Raw genomic sequence first — 21,751 nt, forward strand, 5'->3', positions numbered from 1 at the left:
ATAAATACTTTCAATGTGTTTATTACTGAAGAAGTCAATTTCCTCAAAAACAAATGAATGGCCTTGCTATGTTTGAACAAATTGATCTGTTATGCTAGCTCAATATGTTCCTATTCAATACTAATCAATAGTTTGGAAGTATCTCTTACTAGTAGAAAGCATTTCTCAACAATAAGATGTGTGTTTGTTATCTCAAGAGGGCTGAACGGAATTGATAGCAATTGTTATGCAAAGTATGCAGTGATTCTTGGTTTGAGAGGGGGTGTTAACCAAAGGATGTTAGTAGAACTATCAAGCAGTAGGAGCTAAGGGTGTTCGGTTCCAGGTACCCTGCATTTTTTGAAGGAACTGGAACTGGAACCAGAACCGATGGTTCCTTGAAATTTGGAACCAGAACTGAAACCTGTAACAACGGTTTCGGTTCTGGTTCTGGTTCTGGGTACCCTGTAAAATTACATGACCCCTCAAAAGTTTTTAAAATGGCAAAAAAACCCTTAAAAACTTGCAAATACCCCCCCTGGAACTTGTTAACAAAAATAAATTTACAAATTATAAATTTAAAATTACAGACTCCATTACTTTGTAAAGATAGATTCTCAAAAGTCAAACCAACTTGCTTTAAATGTTATGTAATATAAATATAAATATATTCACATTACTTTTTTTACAAAAGTTTTTATTAACCCCCTACTCTTTAATTTTATTTTATATTAGACTCAGTTCCCGGTTCCGGTTCCAAAAATTTGGAATCGGAACCTACTCGTTGACGGCCGGTTCTAGGTAGGAACCGAAACCAAACCCCGGGTACCCACAAGTTCCGGTTCCGGTTCCAAACGGTTCTTTTCAACACCCCTAGTAAGAGCAGAGTGTTTAGTTTGAGAGGGGATGTTGACCAAAGAATGTTAGTAGAACTGCCAAGTAGCAGAAGTAGAATGTCTAGTTTGAGAAGGGATGTTAACCAAAAGGGTGTAAGTGTAAAAATGTCAAGCAGCGAGAGTACAGTGATCTTTTACAATGCGGTGTCATTTTATTTATAACAGAATTAGGAATTTAATTGACAAGTAGTTGATTCAGTTGCTGGTGTTTAGTTTGTATAAAAGGGAGAATGTTCCCTCATTTCATTATTACGAATTCATTCATCAATAACAAAAAGTAGTTACGTTTTCTTGATTCTTTGTTCTTCACTCTAACCCTAAGCATAAATTCACATGCTCTACATTAATAAATTTGAAGAAAAATAGTTCTTCCTTTTCTTGCATATAGATTATTAAAATATATTATATTTCAATAAGAATTTATGGCCTTTTCATTAATAAGAACTTCTAATTACATTCCATTTTTTAGCATAATTTGTTGAGTTAATTTATGGCATTTTCATACATATATAATCTCATCCAGACACTAATTATTTTCTTTTTGATCACTCTAGGTGACATTTTCATTGTGGTTCCCTATTAGCTTTCTAATCTCTCTTGTTTTGCACCCTAAACTCTAAGTTTAACAATTTTGAGTTGCATCGATCGATCAAAAACCTTCATTCAGCTGGAAACATTCATAAGTCAATTTTCCTCCACTTGCTTGAGTACTTATCCAGGTGCCTCTCTCTCTCTCTCTCTCTCTCTCTCTCTCTCTCTCTCTCTCTCTCTCTCTTTATTATTATTATTTTTATTTTTATGTTATTGAGTTAATTTAGAGCTCTTATACTATCTTTAATGTTCAGTTCTATTATTTTTATTATCATCTTATAGTATAGTTGATACATAATCTTGTATAGTATAATCAAAGAATTCAGATTAATACAATTCATATTAATATTCAACTATATTATCGCATGTTATTAAAGAGATAATATCTTAGTTTCTATATTTTCTAGGATTGTAATAGAGCCTTGTTGCTTTTTTGTCTGGAGCAGAATTCTTGAATCCTCGCAATTTTTATTCCTTAATCCTCAATCTCTTGTGTGATTGCTTTCATCACCCAAATTTTCATTCTTAGGATAGAAATCTATTAATTGACACATTGTCTTGTTTATAGAAGTTGTGTTGTGTACATCATCTTCTCTAATCATGGCATTTTTTTTTGTTATGATTTTATCTTGAGTTCAACTTTGAAAGATATAACTTTTATTCTATTTTCTATTCAATCAAACATTACTTCAAACTTAATTATTCCATACATATAACAAATTATCTAATCAGTACATTTAAATTATCAACAATTTTTTTTTAAATATAGTTTTTCATATGCATGCAGTTCCATTTCTATGTAGAAGATGATAGCCATGAAACGTTTTTTCACAAGATGTAATGAAACTTTGGAACGAATGGGAAATTCGAGTGATGGTTTTATTGAGCCTATTCTTACAAATCATCCTTATCATATTTGGTTCCAGACGAAAATATACTAGAAATATTCAGATATCTCTCCTTGTAGAATATTCATATTTGTCAAACTTATGATTTGTGTGTGCACAACAGTTAAGTGTGCACACTGGTTGTTAATCTTATGATTTGACTTGTTTCTTATGTCTTGTGTGTGTACAGCAGTTTTGTGTGCATACTGGTTGCCAGACTTGTTTCTTGGCCTATTTCATTTTGAGTGTGGGTGCACAACAGTTTGTGCTTACACTCTTGCTTCAGATATTTGCAACCTAGCACGAGTTGCATGTCTGATAAAGTTGCCAAGTATTTGTTTATTCTTGTTGCTACCTTTTTAGGACCTTTTACATGTGTCATATTATCCTTAAGTGGTCTTAGGGAATAAAGATGCTTTTCCCAAATTGTTTTGTGGTCCAAACCAAAAGAATGAATACTTTTCTTATTTGGACAAACATGGGTCATTCCTTTGTTGGTTGACGTGGCACAAATGTGTTGAGCAAGAGAAACCCTACACTATATAATACCTCTTCTTGCATGTTTGAATCTAACCTTTTGATCTTTTATTTCTTTGGACTCTAAAATTTCTTAGAGTATATTTTTCTCTTCAAAGTTTCATAGGTTCATTTCATTTTGTGCCAAAACCTCACATATCATTTGTAAGTTATTTTGTCAACTTATGATTCTAGTGATGTAACACTAGTCTTGGTATGAACATTTCACTTTGAATTTTGCACAATCATTCTTGTTTTAATGTCCAGTATGACCACCTAGTGTTTAAGGTGACCACCTTCTCTTATGTTGGTTATCTGCAGTATCAGGTGAGCACCTCTGAGTCAGAGTCATCACCTCGTATCTGGCAATTTTTTTTGAGATACATGTGTTATGCTTCTAGAATGCATGAGCTGTTTAGACATTTGTGTGGTCCATAACACTTGTCAAATTCATATTTGCTGGAAAGTTTTATTCTCTTTGATAGGTGGCATATTGATATTGGAATAAACTTTTATAAAGGTGAATTCAATAAAGTTATTCCTTGCCACATGTCCTTTTGCATTACAGCCCAAGTATTATATATATTCGTCTTCTCCAATACAATTCTTTTTAAGCCTGATTATTCCTCTAATATTACTTTGAAAATTCCTTGAGGTTTCTTTTGTTTTGAATCAGGTTTCATATGCCTTAGGTAGGCTTACAAATACCTTTGATAAACTTTGTTTATTTGTTTATGGCCAGAACGTGGGTTTCCATTGGTGATGTTTGATGGGATTTCAAGCTTTTGGAGCTGAAATGCGTCTTTGGTATTGATCTTTGAGAGGAGCTCAAGGCTAACCAGGTGGTCTTATGAACATGGAGCATGTTGTGGTAGTTCGAAGTTCGACCAAAGAGTGGAGTTTGAAGCGTTGCAAAATAGGGAGTTTCTTGCAACTGATGCTTAACTTTGGCTTTCTAATTGAACTATAAATGTTTAACATAGTGGATTGGCTTCATCTGGACTTGGTCCCATGGATGTAGACATGTTGCTAAACCATGTAAAACCCCTGGCATTTTTTATATTGTTTTATTGTTGGCTGTTTTGCAATGATGAAGAATGAACACTAAAATCAACTTAGCAACCCATTCCGCTTAGGTTTAATTCACTTGGTAAAGGAATTAAATCTTTCATCATTCATTGTCTTGATGGCTGTTGGAACATGGTTCCTTTGCTGATGTTGGTGCTTGGCATATGTGCTTAAAGCTTAGTGGTTCACAAGCTATTCACGAGTATGTTCCTAATGTGAAGAAGGTCCAAAGTGTTTCAACACATTAAGGATTCAGAGTGTAATGCTAAGTGCAAAGTTGAACAAGGCGTTCTTTTTATTGTATCTCAGATCAACTTTGAACATTGTCTTGTAATGTGTTTTTAACTTAGTGGACTGCTTTGATCTAGACGAGGTCCCATGGATGTAGGCTAAAAGTGGATTTTAGTCAAACCATGTACACGACTGTGTTCTTTACTTTATGCACTTGTGGATAAAATGTTCAAATCTGAACTCTCCTAATCTATTTGGTAAAAATTAATATTTTGCTGCACTTAAAAATGGGTAACCATACACCAAAGTGAGTTAACCAACTCAAAAAGTGGTATTAAAGCTTGTTTTGATCAGTTGGTTTAGTTGGTCCTTACCCATTTTGCTTATTTTTGTGAGCATCTGAATGGTCTTGTGTTTGGATGAAATCTATTACGTTGTGTTTTACTTTAGATCAGCTGCGTGTCTATGTGTACATGTTGTCGTCTCCGCCATGTAGTTGTTGACCGATTTGTATTTGGGGTATGTTTGCTAAATTTCAAACCTATATGGACTTAATAAATTTTTAGGGGTATATTTGCTAAATTTTAAATTTTTTTTGTCAATGTCAACTTGGGACCTGACAACTTTGCCGGGTTTCATCCCAGGTTGGGTTTTAAAACATTGCCTGGCATAGGGCCAACCAGAGTTAGGCTGTGGTACGGAGCTGTAAGTTTGGACCAATAGGAGTTGGATTGAGGCACAGAGTTGTAATATAGGATCAACTAGAGTTGGGTCAAGGCACGGGGTTGTCTATTGATGGTCTTTGAGGTGGAGTCAAGCACTGTTGGGCCTGTTAGAGGTCTAATACGATTTTTTGCCTAAACAGTTTACTTCACCAACTTTTCCTTGCTTAAATGATAATTGTTCATCAAATAAGTATACTCTGATGGTTAATTGAGAGAATGAAGTTAAAAGATAATTTTCCCTTAATGTCTATTCAATGACTCTTTCACTTATTGAGTTGTACAAATATGAAACATTAGTTGTTAGGTAGTGTAAGAATTTTTAAGTCAAAAAATTGAATTTACAATATCTCTACCACATATACATGTGCACAACAAAAAGAAAAAAATTATCCAATATAAAAAGTTAGCAGAAGGCTTGAAAAACAAAAGGGTGTTAATGAAACAATTGAGAAAAAGAAAAAGAAAAAGAAGAATCTGACGTAGCAAATTACTACACATAAAAAAGGAGTGTTGGGAGGATTGAATATCTTCTTTAATGGTGCTTTAGAATGGAGTTTAAGTTAAGCAAAGGATAACTAAAGGAGAAAAATAAATTAAAAGTCATTTACCTTGCATTCGAAATTTATCTTGCCGCATACTTAATCTGGGTTTGGATAAAAGTAATTATTTTAACAGATTAATTTATATAATTAATGAAATGCATGTCTATAATAGATTCTTTAATTCCATCTTTGAGCTTGGGATGATAATTTATAATGAAATTATTAACACAAGAAAGGATCCATCCTCTAAATATCGTCTTCTTCACACTTACTCAATTTTTACATGATTTAATCCTCCAAACATTCACTCTATCGACAACCGTTTGTTAATTCACAAATCAACCAGCTGCTCTCTGTTTGCTTCAGGTGCAAACTTATCTTCTTATTCATTAATCTTTATTATCATCTTGTATTGGATCTCTCTTTACTTTGAACTACTGCTCTTTTTATTTCTAGCTAGTTACTTGATAGTCATTTCTGTTTTGGTAATTTACATAAACACAACACTTGACGCCCCCGCCAACTTTAAATTAAAACTGCAATATTACCCCTAAAGTGGAGGATTGACTGGAGTTACCTTTTGAAAAGAACATATTACCCCTATTCCAATATTTCTTCATTTTGCTAAAAAAAAAAAAAAAAAAATCTTTAAGAGTATGAAAAAAATTTAGATTAACATTGATTATTATATGATCTTATTAATATTTAAAATAAGTTGAGGGGATCTTCATTGTAGTTTCTAAAGTTCTTGGGGTCAAATAGTTTCCTAAGCTTTTAGGGGGCATATGGTTGCCCTTCATGCTCTATGATCTTATTAAGATTGTTTTGTAGTCTCTTGTAATATGTCTAGTCATTTGGCTTTCGTTAATTCACTTATTTGGAGGTTTTTTTTTTTTTTTTTTTTTTTTTTTTTTTTTTTTTTTTTTTTTTTTTTTTTTTAAATATGTATTGTGTTTTTAGATAACATTATTATTAAGTAACAAATCAGGTCTTATATTTAAAAAAAAAAAAAAAAAAACGAGACTTTATATAACAATATAAATTTTTGTCGCGGTTTATAACATCTATGAAGGTAAGAGTTGCTTACTCATGTTTGCCTTCTAATGGTTCATCTTGACTTAAGTGAACAATATCAAATTTAAAAGCAATTGATTCCACAGCGAAAAGTTAGGTGTACAAATACTTTCAGATGTCCGTTTCCGTCATAGGTTTACATGTATTTAAAGTCTTAGGAAAGAGAATTGTATGGTAAATTATAAAAATGTTTTATGAAATAAAATAAATAAAATGTCTTTCATTTCAAGTTGTGAAGTTTCATAGGTATTGTTTTGAGGCAGATTGTTTTCCCTAAGAATATTTTCATAGTTATTTTGACAAGTTTTAAACCAAGTTAAAAAGAGGTTCTTAAATAATGTGAATTTCAAATTATTCATTTTACTCGATTATTTTTTCTAAAGTTATATATGTAAAATGTCATATTGAAAGAAGAGAATAATAATTAGAGATGATCTCATTATTCACATCCGCTACTGTTACTTAAATTCTCGCTGTATTTCCCTGTTAACTTTTCTAACCCTCCAACTCTGACTTATACAATTCAATTCAAACTCTGATTTGTTGACTTGGCTGGCAAAATTGCTGGCTGCACTGCACGTCAATCTACCTTCATTTGGTTGATAAGTTTTCAGGTGCAACTTTTCTTACTATTCATCCGCTTCCTCAAAATACACACATCCAACGTCACTGAAGCTTCTAATCAAAACATTTCACCTGCAAAATCATAATGTAAAAAAAAAAAAAAAAAAAAAAAAAAAAAAAGAACTCACCCATTCTTCAACAAACCGACACAGAAACCCAACAAGAAACAACAAAAGCCAACCTTACAACACAAAACTAAAAACAAAGCAATACCTTACATCATTCAACGTAAAAATAGAAAATAAAAATAAAATTCCATAAGACAAGATTTTTACCTGCGCTGCAGCACATTTTTCTCTCCAATTTCTCCTCCCTCTCTCTCTCTTTCCTTTTTTTTCCTTAACTTTATTTAATTAAAATAATGATATAAAAAAGTTTAAAAAGAGAAGGGCATAAACAAATGAAAAATGCTATGTTTACAACCTAATCTTACAACCTTCTCTTATAACTCTAACGTGTTACCATATTGACATTATCATATTAGTTCCCACCACACTCAAGACACTACAAGAACGGTTGTTCCTTCAAAAGGAACAATCGTTTCTTCAGAAGGAACAACCATGATTGTTCCTTACCTTGTTTCTCTCGATACTCTTATCAATCCCCTTCTTCAATTTTGTTCTTCTTCTTCTTCTTTGAAACAACCTTGTTCCTAAGGGATGATCTTCTTCTTCTTCTTCTTCTTGGAACAACGTTGCCCAAATGCAAGATCATTAGCAAATATTTATCAGATTACATGTTGTATTTGTTAATTATTTGTCCAAACATGTTGCCCAAAAGTCTTGGTAGATGAGATATAGAGATACATGTGCTGAGGAAGTAAGATTTTTTTCAAAAAAAGTGTTTCTAGAATGTCTCATAGAAGTGATAAATCCTCTAAAATAAAAAAAGCTTGTCGGAACATTCTTCAGGTCAACACCGATTCCTCACTAGAAATAAAGAAAGGAGATAAAAGTAAGCCAGTTCTGTTTTTTGGATGTAGGCTTGCTAAGCAATTGCAAGCACTGGAAGTCGAAGAGGATGGGATGAATAATATTGAAGAAAAATGGGAGATGATAAGTGAATTTTGGGTGGAAATATTGGCATATGCTGGAAGTCATTGTGAATGGAAAGAACACGTTCAACAGCTTAAGAAAGGTGGAGAATTGATCACTCACGTATCTCTTCTTATGACACATCTTGGCTTAAGTGAAAAATATCAAGTCACATTGCGCTACTTTATTTCTAAAGTTAATGAATGAAATGTAAGATATAAAAATTATTTTTTAATGAAATAACCATATGTTAACGAATGATATTGTTCACTTAGGCCTAGATGTGCCATAAGAAGACATATATGAGTGAGCAACTCTCAACCTTTAATAAGTTGTTTCCCATGGTTTTTCCATCCACAATTAGTTTGCACCATATGTCAACATTTCTATCCATAATTCAGTTACCGTCTTCCATAATCGTTCATGGCTCCAACCATATCAGCTAGATTTCAGTTGTTGCAATTGCTTCGCTAGTCCACTTTCATAATATAGCATAGATAAACTTTTTTAACCACCTCATTTTTTGTGCTTGCACCAGGAACGTGGCTCAAATCAAGCATTACACTGCAGGCTTCACTTTTTTAAATACTAGACATATTTAGCCACTCCATTTTCGTTGCATGAAAAATCAAAACATCCGCACAAGTTTCCTTGTATCTTATTCCACCAATATCCCTTTAGGCAACATGGTTGGACATATGACTGAAAGATACAACTTGTAATTTGACAACCATTTGCTAATTTTACAATCTATAGGAATTTCATCATCATTTGCATGGTCACCATAATCAGCATGATAGCATAAGTCAGTGACAATGTGTCAAAATAGAAGACTTTGATCAAAATGTACCTCAATTGTACTCCAACAAAATTCATCAACACAACATTTTGGCCAACGCATTATGAACTCTCTCCGCTAACAGATCTTTGCATAGCTTGGTATCAAAACTGTTTTCTTCAATTTTCTTGCTTGTGCTCGCCTGAAAATAATAGAAAAAGTAATTTGAGTTACTTAACTAACATATAATGGAAGGGGCATACCACTTTTCCTTCTTGTCCTTGATCAATGTTGCCCCTGCACTTGAGTCCATAGATACAGAAACTGAAGCCCTATATTCAAGCATCACATTCTTCCTATCGATTTTATTTTTCAAGGTAAAATATTACAATTTAAATGGTATTAAAAGAGACTCCAACATGAATACAAAGGCCCAAACCTGCATATTGCTTGAATTTATAATTGCAACATCCCCTTAAGTTGTCTATCTACATGTCAACCAATCACAAGGTGAGAAGATAAAAGTTCTCATGTTAGTGTACACAAAATGTCTTCAAGCAGTAAAAGCTAACAAAAGTTTATACATAGGGAGGAGCTTGCCATCGGCTGAAACATTGAAGGAAAAAACAGGCTCCTGGCAACTTGCATCAACCGTATCCACTTCCAAGAGCTAGTGTTCCATGTCATAACAGTTTCACCCTTGTCTATGTAAACTATAAAAGTTAATGATGGTTAGTGCATAGAACAGTGAAGTGGATAAGAGCATTTTTAGCAAGAAAAAGGATAGATCGCTTCTGAATACTAAAAATTCACCTGCTATTGCAGTAGTGTAAAGAACACAATTCTGATCATTAGATGGAGAGAATCTACAGCAGGCCAAAACTCATCCTGTATGAATTTAAAAATGCGTGTAGTTAATTTGGAGCCCATGTAAAAGAGAATCAACTCCAATAAACAAAAATAAAGGCCAAACAAGAGAAGGCTTGAAGATTTTCCTAAAAGAGAATCTCTCTATTCTGTAAAGATGAAGTAGACATAAGTTCATGATACTTCTTGCTGTTATTCAGATAGGAGCAACTATTAATAATATGATATGGTTCTGGCCGTTGTCTTTTAAGAAAAAACAAAATAGTGAACAACAATATGCACCACGACACATTTAGCAACAATTTCGTTAGATCTCCTTAACATGAGGCAGCTTCATTAAATTGACCAAGATTGAGCTATGCCACCAAAAGCTAAGAAAACAAATGGTTTACGTAATATATTTATATGAATCATTGCTTACATTTTCCTTTGGTAGAGAAGATACAACAGACATGGAGGTTACATCCCAAGCTCTACCAGGGCCACGATTTCCCAAGGAGACAAGAGATTTTCCATTAAGAGAACCAAGCCAAACTGTCAGTAGAACTAGATAAACAATAACAAAGCAGTGAATTCATTTTCTTTTCATCGAGCTTGCAGGTTAAGGCATCGACACTTTAATTAATTTCTTAACAGAAGTATGACCTTTAGACACATTAAGAACAATTCCCAAGCTAGGCCACTTTAAAACCCGTAATTTTCCATCCTGCACCGCACCAAAATCTAAGCATCTTATACCATGTTATTGTGTTAGAAAAAGACAACAATGTGGTCTTACTTATCATTTCACCACACCATAACTAAAGCCAAAACCATAGAATGCGTTTAGAGAATCATTAAGATCTAGGTACAAAATACTTGGGGTTTAAATTATAGGTGGGCATACATATCTGAGATCCAAGTACGAAATACTTCGGGTTTGAATTATAGGTGGGCATTCATATCTGTTTCTGGAATATAGAGTCATGAAGCATAGCTTATCCCAATAAACAATAGATTAAATCTTCCTTCTAGCTATGGTTCACCAATAGGAAAGACTAGAAAGAACAGTAGACATTTGAGGTAGACATATTACAAGGCTCTTGGGCATGTATCTACCCAATGGAGTGGAAAAGGGTGAAGCATACCAAAAAGATAAAGGGAAAAGAAAACCCTAAAGTCCATGCAGCAAATGTATCTTACAAGAAAAGGGGTAGGATCCTACCTCACTACCGATAGCAAGAACAGAACCCTTATAATATAAACTAATTTATAATTCATATTGTTTAATACAACCAAACTTCAAGAGATGGTATTGAAGTAAATTTCAAATGCTTTTGAGACCAAATTCCTTCACAAGAAGCTATATAATTTGAGAATAAATGGAACATTGAAGAGGAAAGGCTCAACAGAACATTATTTAACATGCAACGAAATGAAATCTTCTACTGGGTTCCAATAATTTGTGGTGAACCCAAATAGGGATAGTTAGATCATCTATTTGTGATCCAAAAACCATTTTCAAAAACGAAGATACAATTCATATTTTCCAAATTTGAAACACGTTTGACAGTTCAACACTGTTTTTTTTTTTGGTAAATTGAAATAGTATAAAGAATGAAAGAATGAGACCCCAAAAACAGAGTCTCTACAAGAGTTTATGCATCCTGGACATTCCTAGGAACCAAACAAAAAATAGTAGTAGCAAAAATACAAGCATTTACAATCCTGAAAACCAGTATAAAAGGATCAAGGAGATTCAGAGACTGTTATCAGTAATATTGAAAAATTAGTGACATCACCAGAATAGAGAAAGGTAATTTCTATAAATTAAGACCCAAAAAAAAAAGCAAAAAGGCAAAGTTCAATCCACAATGTCTTGAGAAAAGTAAATCAGTATATTAAGTCAACAATGTGCCTATAACCAAATACAAGACATATAAACAGGGAGAAAGAGTTCCAAACATCTAAATCATAGCTCATTAAACACAAAAGTCAACAGGATTTTCAGGATCTACAGTATCGAACACCTCAAATGTGAAAGGTCTTACTCTAATATTGTTTGTTGGTGCCCATCTAGGATTGCAAACAGAATAACAGGCTTTGAAGATCTAGTGAATGGGACATCACATCTATAGTAGCCCTTCCTCTCCAGCTGCAAAATCTCTCCATGTTTTAGATTCCGCATGTTACAATCTCCAATTGCTGGAGTCTCAATCTTTGTCCATGGGTTAGGCACATCAAGGAAGTCCTCCCCTTCTTCGAGCTGCATCCATAATGGTAACAAGCATGAATCAATATGTCAATTCATTTTTAGTACACTAGCTAAAACAAGTATATTTATGGATTATATGACGAATAATACAAATAATTAGATTAACTAATAACTTCACATTAATACAAAAATACTGCAGGATTATTGAGTTTATAAAAACAAAAATAACGCAATGAAAAGTTCTGATTATCAGTTTATTAAGTGTACCTTCTTCTTCGTGATTAAAGGGTCAAATCCCATCAATGTGAGGTTAAATAATTCATTCGTTTCAAGTTTCACATGTCAGCTTCAACTTTGTGGTCTCGACGATTCCTTCAAGGTGCAAAATACATGTTAGATGTGTGATGTTCCCACCTGGGTCCCTACTTATTTCCTTCACTATGACATTCCCAATCCATTTAGCTAATTTACTCATCTACTAAGATGGATATGGCATCAGCTTGGTCTATCCATATCCTCCTTGTGTATGTTGTTGCTTTCTCCCGAGAACCATCATATTTCTTATGGCTAGGAATCATGTGAACAAATGGTTCAACAGGACCATTGGTAAGGGTCAGAAGCACACGTCTCTCTTCAATTGGAACAATGTGTCTAGGACACACAGGATAAATAATCTTTTTATTTATAGTACAAAGTTTGTCCCATTCCATGAGATTGAGATTTTTCAAAGACCCCTGGAAAAAGGAAAAGGAAAAGGAAATTAGTATTCGTATTAAACAAACTATAATCATCTGCCAGCATAACATTAATATATAACAGAAATTTCTTTACCTGTTCAAGTATAAACTGTGTTAAAGCCTCAACCTTCAGACCCTTCGCATTATTCTGATAGAACACCAAGTACCCAATTGGATTCTGGAGGGGTATTGAGGGCATTAAGAAGGTTGTCACACAAGTGTATGTGATGAGGAAGAAAGGGAACAATTAGATCGAGTGCTGAGCTGGGGGTTGTTACCAGAATGAGCCATGTGGCACCCTCAAAGGGGAATAGTTTGTTAGGACAACTAGGCTAGGAGGAATAAATTGTGGGAACTTCTGTAATGGGATAAAGAATGATTAGTGGCGTATTACTGGGAGGTTCCTAACACCTCGAATGGCTAGAGTTATCTTTTTGCTTTAAATTTTCTTTCGTTTTGATCCTTACTGGTTGTATTGCTATTGTATTGCTTCTTATATATCAGTAAATCAATACGAAAATATAGAGAGTTCATTCACTGTTGTTTGCATTCAGTTTGATTATCTTGTTACAATTCTAGTAAAATCCTTAGGCTCCTAACAAATTGGTATCCGAGCCAGTGGGTTATGGTGAACACCAGAATGGAAGGAAGAATTGATGAACTGGAGAAGGATATGGGAAGTGTTAAGGAATATATCGATAGTATTAAGGGGTATCTCATTCATGGAGTTAAGGGAGTGGATACGATTGAAGAACGAAAAAGAAGAGAGTGGAAATTGAGGGAGGGATAAATATGATACAACTGAAAATCAGACGAACAACGAAGGTAGTAGTCAGGGGCAATCGAGGGACAGTCAGACCAGTGGGGAGGATCGGAAGATAAAGAAACTGGAGTTACCTTTATTTAACGGCGAGGATCCATATGGATGGGCATTTCGAGCCGACAAATCGGTTTGCCGAAGGGGAGAAGGTGAAAGCGGCGGCGGTGTGCATAGTGGGGCGTGCTCTTAACTGGTACCAGTGGGTGGATTCATGAACTCTGTTTCCAAAATGGGGAGCTTTCAAAACGGCCTTAATAGAGAGATTCCGGCTGTAGTATAAAGGTTTGACGTATGAGTCATTGGTGGCTTTGAAACAAAAGGGGATGGTGACTGAATTTCGTGAACAGTTCGAGATGTATACAGCGCCTTTGCGTGATGTGGGTGAAGACTGAAGAATTGCTAATGGGAACATTTGCAAACGGGTTGAAGAGGAGATTCGGGCTGATCTGCGTTTGACCCGGCCCAATACACTATTGCAGCAGTGTAAAGGGATAACAACATTTTCCCACCCAAGGTTTGACAAAATGATCTTTCCCACCCTTCAAGTTTAAAAATGACACTTTCCCACCCTTCGTTAGGTTCTATTATGTTTTTCGTTATTATTTTATTAAAAAGACGAAAGTACCCTTAAAAATTTGACTTTATAAATTTTTAATTAGCTAAAAAGTCAGAAAAGAAAAAATAGTTAGTTTCACCTAAAAAGTTAGGAATGATGCTATGAAATTGTTTAAAGTTAAATTATGTTAATATTTATTTATTTATAATGTCATTAATATCTCATCACTATTATTCAATAATTTATTAAATTTATAATGTTTTTCATAATATAATGTTTTTCATTTTTTCTAATTAATATAAAAAATCAATATTCCTAATTAATTAAATAAATAAAGAAAAAAAAGTATATTTACAATTGAACTAATAAATAATTGAGTAAAGACTTTGATTTAATTAAATTTTAATTTATAATAAACTAATTAAGAAATAAACTATTTAAGGGTATTTTCGTCTTTTTAGTCAAATATTAACAAAAAACATTAACAGAACCTGACAAAGGGTGGGAAAGTGTCATTTTAAAACTTGATGGGTGGGAAAGTGTCATTTTGTCAAACCTTGGGTGTGAAAATGTTGTTCTCCCCAGTGTAAAGAATATAATTCTGATCAGTAGATGGCGAGAATCTACAGGAGGCAAAAACCTCATCCTGGATGAATTTAAAAATGGATGTAGTTAAAATGAGTATGCTGCTTCGTTTTCCTAGATTTTTTTATATACATTATTAAATGTGAATATGGAACTGTATATACTTGTGATGAATAAATGGTCCATCGAGTTAGTGAGTGAAATATGAGTCTTAAAACTATCTTCTGACTGGAACTGAAATAATTTAAAATATATTTGTATGAGGATGAATGCTTACTTTCTTTTTTCCCTATTTGTCGACAGTATATGGAATATTTTGTACATTTCTTTTCGTATAAAAACTAATTATGGGGCCAAATCCCCGTAATGTTTTGTTCTTGTTGGAGTTGGGCCTAACTCCTCACCCAAAAGGCCTTATTGAGTGGGAGGATTGCCCCCTCTTATAAACCCATTGGCTTGAGTGTGCCTAGTCGATATGGGATCTCCAACACTCCCCCTCACGGTCAAGCCCATATGGTCCACTTGCCTATGAATGGAGGTAGTTTGGCAGCCCACCGCTGGTCAATCACTCAGCTCACATGGGGCTGGCTCTGATACCACTGTTGGAGTTGGGCCTAACTCCTCACCCAAAAGGCCTTATTGAGTGGGAGGATTGCCCCCTCTTATAAACCCATTGGCTTGAGTGTGCCTAGTCGATATGGGATCTCCAACAGTTCTGCTGCTTAGCCTTGATGTAATTAGTAGCTTTATCTTTGTAAATGTAGATACCAGCCTCTTCTTCCTACTGATCAAGTGAAACCGTGGAATGAAATTGAGGATGAAGGAGGTGAACGGACTTCTTTTGTCTATAACTCTTAAGTCTTTACTTCTTGCAAGAGTTGATTTTATATGCTCTTTTGTCGTATGATCTCAGAGGGTTCACCAAGGGCACGAGGTAGGGGGCGTGGTGGCCGAGGAAGGGGCAGGGTTAGAGGTATGACTCTCTACTTTTGGACAGTTACTCAAATCACATCATGTTATATGCTTCCAAAATGGATTTATATTTACGTTCATTACAAATTGTATATTGCAAGTTCTTTTGTAAATAGAAGCTGGAATCAATGTCACAAAAGCAAAACAGGGTTAAAGTATTGAATGTTTTGAGCTTGTTATTGTATTTGATTTCAGAAATCTGCTGCATTCACGTTTTCAAGAATTTGAGTATTGTCGTTCATTTAATCAGATAAGAAAAAGGTAGAAAAAGGAGTTTAAATCTCATGACCTTTTTCCTTTATTGAAAAGCTCTGCTGATTATTTGGAGGACATTTTACTTCTATTATGTACATATTTGAAAGCTAAATATAATAGCTGAAATGATCATGATCTGCTCATTTAATGTGTTAAGTAAATTAAAGTTCACCTAATATGAGCTGAGAAGGGTTATATGTATCAAGTAATGCATACTATGATTTAAAAAAGTTCCTTTGATTTTTAAATAATTTTTGTAAAGAAGCAATAGGTTTCATTAATCTCTTCTTGTGTTTGCACTAAATAATCAAGTATTTAGCGCTTGTATGTAGCAATAGCCACTTGCTCAGGTCGTATCTTGGCGGCCAAGAGCATTAACCTCCCTTATTTTGAGCTTTGCTTATTCACTTGCATACTGATGCTGATTCTATCAAATAAATGTCTACTTGGGATTTTGCAGGGCTTGGTCGTGGAAGGGGATGGGGATGTGGACGTGGACATGGACATGGACGTGGACGTGGGAGTGGTTGTGGAAGGGGACGGGGCCGTGGGCATGGTCGTGGTCGTAATCCCAGATCAGCAACAGTTGCATAAGCAGGGAAAAGTTGGTGAAGTATAAAGTAAGCTGTGGGGTTGAAAAATGATAAGTGGATGCCTGCTCTGCTTGTGTTTACATGAAGTTTGGTGATATTCATGGGCATTGTCTTTCATTTCAAATTGTGAAGTTTGGAAGCATAGGAACATTTTCTTAGTTATTCAATTTTGAAAAGTTTTTTACATAGCAAGTAAGAAGATTGCACAATTTTTTTCCGCTTTGTTCATAGGAATAATAGAGCAATACATTCTTTCATTCTTAATATAAATACATGTCCCATGCTAACTTCTTCTTTTTTTTTTTTTTTTATCAGTATTATTTTGGTGTTTACTTGTTGATTCTAAACTTATCTTTCTAGTTATGAGCGTTTTTCTGCCCCGTCTCTTGAATTTTGAAAGCTTAGCTTGGGGATTGTAAATTTCTCAACTGAATCTGGTTTCATGGCATTTCTCATTGTTAGGCTTGAATGCTTGGCCATTAATATTGGCAATCCCTATGGTGAAGTTGCATATTTCTAATTGTTTGTATAAAGAGTCCGTTTGGTATTGTTTCTTCAGATAGTGTTCGGAACTAGAGTGTATAGAATTAGAAATACATATAGTCAGATGGTTAATTGAGAGATTGAGTTGTATAACTATGAAACATTCGTTATTAGTTGTACATGTACACAACAAAATGAAAAAAAATATCCAATATAAAAAGTTAGAAGAAGGTTTGAAAAACAAAAGGGTGTCAATGAAACACTAGTGTTGTCTCCTGGTGTGTAACCATCTGTCCACTATCCATTTTCTTCTACAATATTATTAATGCATAATTTTATGTTAAAGGAGGATTGAATATCTTCTTTAATAGTGCTTTAGAGTGGCATTTAAGTTAAGCAAAGGATAATTAAAGTAGAAAAAGAAATTAAAAAAAAACAAAATATCATATACCTTTGCATTCGAAATCCACAAAGATAATCTGGGTTTGGACAAAAAGAATTATTTTAAACATAGAAAAAAGAAACAAAATGAGATTATTTTGTATAATATATGTGATGCATGTCTATAATGGATTCTTTACTTTCATCTTTGAGCTTGGGATAATGTAATATAATGAAAGATCTATTCTCTAATATCATCTCATTCACACTTAAATCCTCCAAACATTCACTCTATCGACACCCATTTGTTAATTCACAAATCAACCGGCTGCTCCATTTGCTTCACAAGTTTCAGGTACAGACTTATCTTCTTATTCATTAATCTTTATTATCATCTTGTATTGGATCTCTCTTTAGTTTGAACTAAAGCTCTTTTTGTTTCTAGCTAGTTACTTGGCAGTCTTTTGTGTTATGATAATTGACATAAACACTCTTTGAAACACAGAGAATAAACACTTGACCCCGCACCAACTTTAAATTAAAACTACAATGGAGATGCCTTCCTGTTGGTTTTAGTCCTGATGGAGAATTGACTGGATTTACCTTTTGAAAAGACCATATAACCCCTAAAGATTTATTAGATAAATATTTTTAATTTCAATATTTCTTCATTATGGTAAAAAAAAAAAAAAAAAAAAAAACTTTAAGAGTATTAATTTTTTTTTAAAAAAATTTCTTCTAGAACATTAAAAAATTTTCTATCAAAATATATGAAAATTTTATAAATGTTCAAGAAAATATAAGAAAATTTAAATATTAAAAAAATATGAATTGTGTTTTTAGATTAACATTGATTATTATATGAGTTAATATTTAAAAATAAGCTGAGGGGATCTTCATTGTATTTTCTAAAGTTCTTGGGGTCAAGTAGTTCCTAAGCTTTTAGGGGGTATATAGTTACCCTTATGTTCTATGATCTTATTAAGATTGCTTTGTAGTCTCATGTAATATGTATAGTCATTTAGCTTTCATTAATTCACTTTTTTTTTGCTTTCTTTCTTTAAATATGTATTGTGTCTTTAGGTTAACATTGATTATTATGTAACAAATTAGGCTTTATATTATTTTACCAAAAAAAAAAGACTTTATATAATAATATAAATTTTTGAACCCAGTTTATAAGACATTGGCAATGGTCCAATTCAATTAAAAGACTTAGAATTTGTTATCTTGGAAGTAAAAATAGAAGTTAATTACATAGATTTCACCTAAGCTTTTAACATTTCACAGGTGAATAAAAAAAATCATTATGTTAACATAAACACCCCGCCCCTTTAACTTATATTAAGGTTTTTTTCATTAAACCTCCCTAACATTAAGAATTAACAAGTTGGCCCCTGTAATTCGCCACTTACAGCCTTTACCTTCAATTTTTGGTGATAAAGTTATCTAAGGGAATGGCCAAAAAGACATTTTATGTTAAAGTACATCAAAGGTCTTTTTAAAAATTAAAACAAGTTATTAAAAACACGTATTTGTATTTCTTTTAGACTTTTTTTTTTTTTTTTTTTTAATCCATGTAATTTGATAAAAAAATATTTAATATATTTCTTTTAAAAAAATGCATAAAAAGATTGAAATATTTTATTAAAAAACATGTAATTATATTTCTTTTAGAATTTATTTGTAAACTACAAAATTTTAAAATTTGAAATATGATTTTAACTTCTGTTTGCCTTCTGATGGTTCTCTTGGCTTAAGTGAACAATATCAAATTCAAAAGCGATTGATTCCACAGCAAAAAGTTATGTGTACAAATACTTTCAGATGTTGCATTTCCGTCGGAAGTTACTGTATTTAGAGTCTTTTAGGAAAGAGAATTATATGGTAAATTATAAAAATGTTTTTGAAATAAAATAAATAAAAATGTCTTTCGTTTCAAGTTGTGAAAGTTCGTAGCTATTTTCTTGAGGCAGATTGTTTTCCCTTGGAAATTTTCATAGATAAAAAGGTTCTCAATAATGTGAATTTCAAAATTTTCATTTTACTCGATTATTTTTTCTTAAAGTTATATAGTAAAATGTCATATGAAAGAAGAAAATAATAATTAGAGATGATCTCATTATACACCACACACATCTTTTTGCATGTAAGGGTTAACTTTCACTTAAATTCTTAAATACACAAGAATTGATAAAAAGATGATTATAATTATCTATTACGAAAATGGTAAATCATTTGATATGTAAAAGTTTGTATTTTTTTTTTCTCTGAATAGAGCATCTATCTTGTTCATATCATAACTTCTGCATTCCCCATCCGTACTAGTAAACATATCGAATTTTGTTTCTTAGATAGAGAGCTAGCCATGAAGCCTCCAGTTTTAGGAATTTTATTTCGAGCGGAATTGATGAAGTTAGAGGGCTGTTTGCTGAGCTTTTTTTTTACAAATATTGCTCATCATATTTTGTTCTAAACGAAAATACATTGCGAGAACTTGGATAACGGTCCTCATTTGGTCAACATATATAGTGATACGCAGACAGTTTCCTGCTTTCGAAGCCACCTGGAGCTGTATGAAGTGATACGCACAGAGTTTCCTCAATTTCACCTTGAGGACAAGGTGAATCTTCAGGGGGGGTATTGATAGGCCAACTGTGCATAAGGTCTACACACTTAAGGGCATTAAGCATTAAGTAGTTAGTTAAAGAATATGGTCCATGTGGCTGTGTTGTGATGTGGGTGTGGAATTGTGTGAATGAGGGGTATTTGTGGGATACTTAGTATATATTGTTGAGATTAGGCAGACAGGGTTAAGCGTTCTTTTAAGTAACCAATGGAGGTCCCTTGCTCCTCGAAATGCTAGGATTATCCGGCTACTGTTCTATTTCTTTTCTTCCAAATTGTTGATTTCCGTTACTTGATTAATACACATATTGAGGTTTATTCAGAATTTTTTATTTCAGTCTTTGTTCTTGTGTTTGAACTTATTTGCAGGTAGTCCTATCAAAATTCTAACAGGATTGTAAATTTCTCCAGTGAATCTGGTTTCATGGCATTTCTCATTGTTAGACTTGAATGGTGTGGCCTTTAATATTGACAATCTCTGTGGTGAAGTTGCATATTTCTAATTGTTTGTATAAAGGGTCCGTTTGGTATTGTTTCTTCGGATAGAGTTAGAATTAGAGTTTATAGAAATCGAATTTTTGATAAGTTTTATAAAAAATGTTTTCAAAATATTTCATATGTACATAACCAGAAAACAGTGAATTTTTTATAAATTCTAATTCCATCTACTATAATCAATATACTTAATTAAAGAAACAGTATCAAACCGACCCTATAAATGAGGAATGAAAATGTGCAGCTTCAAGTGTATATAGATTTTCAAGGCCAGCCATTCCAAAATATATCACCAAACTTAATGTAAACACAAGCAGTAAGCAGGTATCCACTTATCATTTTCAACCCCACACCTTACTTTTATACTCTACCAACTTTTCCCTGATTAATTGATAATTGTTCATTAAATACGTACACTTTGATGGTTAATTGAGGAGAACGAAGTTAAAAGATAAATTTCCCTTAACGTCAATTCAACGATTCTTTTATTTATTGAATTGTATAAATAAGAAACATTGTTATTAGGTAGTGTGAGAATTTTTAAGTCAAAAAATTGAATTTACAATATCTCTACCACATATAATTAACATGTATCAACAAAAAGAAAAAATTGTCCAATATAAAAAAGTTAGAAGAAGATTTGAAAAACCAAAGGTGTCTATAACACTCTGCAGAAAAAAAAAAGAAGAATTGGATGTAACGTAGCAAATTGCAACACCACCCTTCACCTTCAGTCAAAAAGAAGGATTCTAAAGGAGGATTGAATATCTTCTTTAAGCTTTAGAATGGTTTAAATTACGCAAAGGATAACTAAAGGAGAAAAAGAAATTAAAAAGAAACCAAAAATCATGTACCTTTCATTCGAAATCCACAAACTAATCTGGATTTGGATAAAAAGAACTATTCTAAATATGGAAAGAAGAGACAAATAGAGATTAATCTATATAATATATGTAATGCATGTCTATTTAATTGTGCTTAGGTTCTTTACTTCATCTTTGAGCTTGGGATATATTTATAATAAAGTTATTAACACAAGAAAGATCCATACTCAAATATCATCTCATTCGCAGTTATTACATTTTCATCTATTTAATCCTGTAAACGACCTTGAAACATTCACTCTATCGAATATCGACAACCATTTGTTAATTCACAAATCAACCAGCTGCTCCATTTGCTTCATAAGTTTCAGGTGCAACTTATCCTCTTCTTTAATTTTTTATCATCTTGTATTGTG

At 33.0% G+C, this 21,751-nt stretch overlaps 1 protein-coding gene and 1 pseudogene across 1 annotated transcript; one reads left to right on the forward strand and one right to left on the reverse strand.

Annotated features, from left to right (window-relative positions):
• Window positions 1-9,042: 9,042 nt before the first annotated feature.
• Window positions 9,043-12,942, reverse strand: LOC116123190 (annotated as a pseudogene).
• Window positions 12,943-13,664: 722 nt separating this feature from the next.
• LOC116123191 (putative glycine-rich cell wall structural protein 1) lies at window positions 13,665-16,525 on the forward strand. The gene is made up of 4 exons (XM_031408998.1): window positions 13,665-13,762; window positions 15,469-15,530; window positions 15,618-15,677; window positions 16,392-16,525. Exons 1-4 carry the CDS (start codon window positions 13,665-13,667, stop codon window positions 16,523-16,525), a joined length of 354 nt encoding a protein of 117 aa, XP_031264858.1.
• The last annotated feature ends 5,226 nt before the right edge of the window (window positions 16,526-21,751 follow it).

The sequence above is a fragment of the Pistacia vera genome, unplaced genomic scaffold, assembly GCF_008641045.1.
Source record: "Pistacia vera cultivar Batoury unplaced genomic scaffold, PisVer_v2 Contig140, whole genome shotgun sequence".
Taxonomy (NCBI): Eukaryota; Viridiplantae; Streptophyta; class Magnoliopsida; order Sapindales; family Anacardiaceae; genus Pistacia; species Pistacia vera.

Bases quoted from the DNA above. Each gene is read 5' to 3' on its own strand.
- LOC116123191 (XM_031408998.1), top strand. From the start codon at position 13,665: ATGGATGGGCATTTCGAGCCGACAAATCGGTTTGCCGAAGGGGAGAAG. The intron at 15,531-15,617 runs GTGAACGGACTT...GTATGATCTCAG, and splicing joins TGAAATTGAGGATGAAGGAG to AGGGTTCACCAAGGGCACGA. The intron at 15,678-16,391 runs GTATGACTCTCT...GGGATTTTGCAG, and splicing joins AGGAAGGGGCAGGGTTAGAG to GGCTTGGTCGTGGAAGGGGA.